The sequence below is a fragment of the Mus caroli genome, chromosome X (genome assembly GCF_900094665.2).
Source record: "Mus caroli chromosome X, CAROLI_EIJ_v1.1, whole genome shotgun sequence".
In the NCBI taxonomy this organism is placed as follows: Eukaryota; Metazoa; Chordata; class Mammalia; order Rodentia; family Muridae; genus Mus; species Mus caroli.
The window spans coordinates 99,784,291-99,786,829 of record NC_034589.1 but is presented as its reverse complement, the minus strand read 5'-3'; the positions used below and the strand labels follow the sequence as shown (position 1 = coordinate 99,786,829).

General features: G+C 60.2%; 1 protein-coding gene across 1 annotated transcript in view; it reads right to left on the bottom strand.

Annotated features, from left to right (window-relative positions):
- Positions 1-1,695, bottom strand: part of Fgf16 (fibroblast growth factor 16) — a 10,835-nt gene extending 9,140 nt beyond the window's left edge. Inside the window, exon 1 of the mRNA XM_021153886.2 lies at positions 1,148-1,695. Within this exon, the coding sequence (XP_021009545.1) occupies positions 1,148-1,421 (274 nt within the window). The 5' untranslated portion in view covers positions 1,422-1,695. The remainder of the gene's footprint in view (positions 1-1,147) is intronic.
- Between the last annotated feature and the right edge of the window lie 844 nt (positions 1,696-2,539).

The window sequence follows — 2,539 nt, the reverse complement described above, 5'->3', positions numbered from 1 at the left end:
TTTCTTTTCCTTCTTTCTTTTTACTGAGGACTCCAGACGCAGCTCTAGAAAACCATGTAGAATGTGAAGATGGGAAGGATAGGAAAAAATGAACCGTGTCCTGCTTGAGGGTAGCAGAGCTTCGGACTGGCTTGGGGGCAGAAAGTGCCCTTCTTGCATTACAAGGACCTCCGGAGGAAGCCGAGGACACTGCAGCGGAGGAGGAGAAAGGCTAGCTGTCACCGCACCTGTTTGATGGCTTAATAATGAATAGGAAATTGAAAATAAAAAAACCCGGCAAATTACTGAAGAGGGAACACATTTGCTTAGAAGCCTAAAGATTGCCGTCCCAGATCAAGGTTTATATTAATCGTGTAATTAGTTCTGTATGGCGATGCAGGCAGCTGGGTGCTCTGAACAATCTGTACAGTCGCAGGCTGGCAGAGGCAATCTTGCCTGGAGATTAGACATTTCCTGTTTCTGGGGCTGGCAGTGGGTTCGGGGCAGTTCCCTCACGTGGACGAGGAGTAAGTTCTGGGCAAAAGATACCCAAGACTTGTTCATACGCAGTGGGCATCGTGAGGTTTTTCTAGATTCTCAGCTCCCAGGTTCCCAGGCTCATGCTGTGCTGCCTGGATTGGCTTCTACCCTGGGCAGAGCCACCCCTGAGGATGACCAGTGCCATGACGGCCGGATCCCCGTCAGATAAAAGTGATTCTCGGGTCCGGGCCGCTGGCCCGTGGAGGCTCCTGCTCTGGGCGATCAGTCGCGACGGGTCTGCCACCCTTAAAGCTCCTCCGGTCCCCTGCCTCCTAGTCGAGGACTCCGGCTCCTCTCCCGACTCCACCTGCTTCCCTCGGAGGCCCGATGATGGGCTCTCACGAGGAGCCCCTTGCTCGGGGAGGAGGGAGGGTGGAGCGGCTGGAAGAGGCCGCACCGCGAGGCGCCTCCGCCCCCTCCGGGGAGCGTCGCGGGGCGCGGGGGGCCACCGGGTCGCCGCGAGGCTTAGGGCCCTGCCACCGCATCCCACCCCGACGGGTCCGGACGGCGCCCGGTGCTAGAAGGTTGGGGGGGGGACCCCTGCGGGACAGCCCCGCGTCGACGGCTCCCCAGTCCGCGGTCCGCCCGCTCCCTCTCCCCCACCACCCCTCCACGGCCGGGTCCTCACCGAAGCGGCTGTGGTCGTGGCGGGNGCCGTGCACCGTGCCATTGGGGAAGATCTCAAGGTGGAAGCCGGTGCGGCAGTAGAGCTGGCGGCGCCGCAGGATCCCCTTCAGGTGGGCGAAGTCTGTGGGCGAGCCGCGCTGCAGCTTCCCCTCGATCTGGCCCAGGCGCTCGTTCAGGAAACCCGGGGAGTCAGCTAAGGGCACGTTCCCCAGAGAGGAGGAGAAGCCGTGCAGGTCCCAGTCCAAGGAGGCAAAGACGCCCCCGACCTCCGCCATGGCGGGGCCGGCGGCGGCACGGGCCGAACCGGGGCCCCGGGGCGCGAACTGCCTGTCTTGGCGGCGGGCGCGGGCGGGCGGGTCGGCGGCGCTCGCTTGCTCGCTCGCTCGCTGCTCGGCTCCGCGCTCTGCCCAGTTGCAGCACACGTCTGTTCGCGTCCAAAGAACTTCTCAGCGGCGGGGAGCGTGGGGCAGCGCGCTCCTGACCTTGCTCTCAGTTAAAGTTCGGCTTCCCCTCCGCATCCATCTCTCCTGGCCTCTCATAGCTGGCTTCCTGGAGCTATCAGATGCAAATGGCACTTTATATACGTACCCACTCCCCTTCCATTGACATATTGGATATTTAAATACAAGCCACACCTCACTGGCATCCCCTCAGAGATTGGTGTGTGGGTTCTTTCCTTTTTTTCCCCCCTTCTCGTATCCATTTGGCTCTTTTTGGAAGAGGGGGGTGGAGGCGGGGAGCGAGCGAGCGAGTGAGCGAGCTTCACTCCCTCTTTTATTATGAAAAAAATGGCAGGAAAAAGCTACACATTGCAGTGAGGCATAACTGCTTTTGGCAGGTTTTCTTAAACTGCTGATGAAATAACGGAGCCCAGTACGTGGAGGCCATTGGCGACCACGGCCACGCAGGCTAGTTCCTCGGGGGTCTGCCTGTTGGTCTGCAAGGGCCACCCCCGCCTCCCACGCATCCTCCCGTTGCTCCCCTCTGGGAAGTGCCCGAGACCGGGGCTGGGGGGAGGGCGTCCTCGCGCTGCTGAGCTCCTCTTCTCTGGCCCAAAAGAGGCTGCGGAAGGGGTATCTGGCCCGGGACAGGGGCGCTCCTGCTCCTTTGTTCTGCTGTCCTTTAGTCCCACTCCCCACCTGTAGGTCCACAGGGGTCTGAGGAAGCGAAAACGATCTGGAAGCCAAACGCAGCTGCAGCTGTAAGGTCTGAGAGGTGGTGGAGGTCCCTGCAGGCACCAAAGGGTGGGGGCGCTTAAAGGGTCTGGGAGGAGCGGGAAATCCCAGAGGGAAAGAAGACTTTTTAAAAAGGACGTTGTGGCTTAGACATAGAGGGGTGGAGGCTAAGACATAGAAAGCGATCTTTTTGAAAAATGATCTCCATGGCTTTCTGG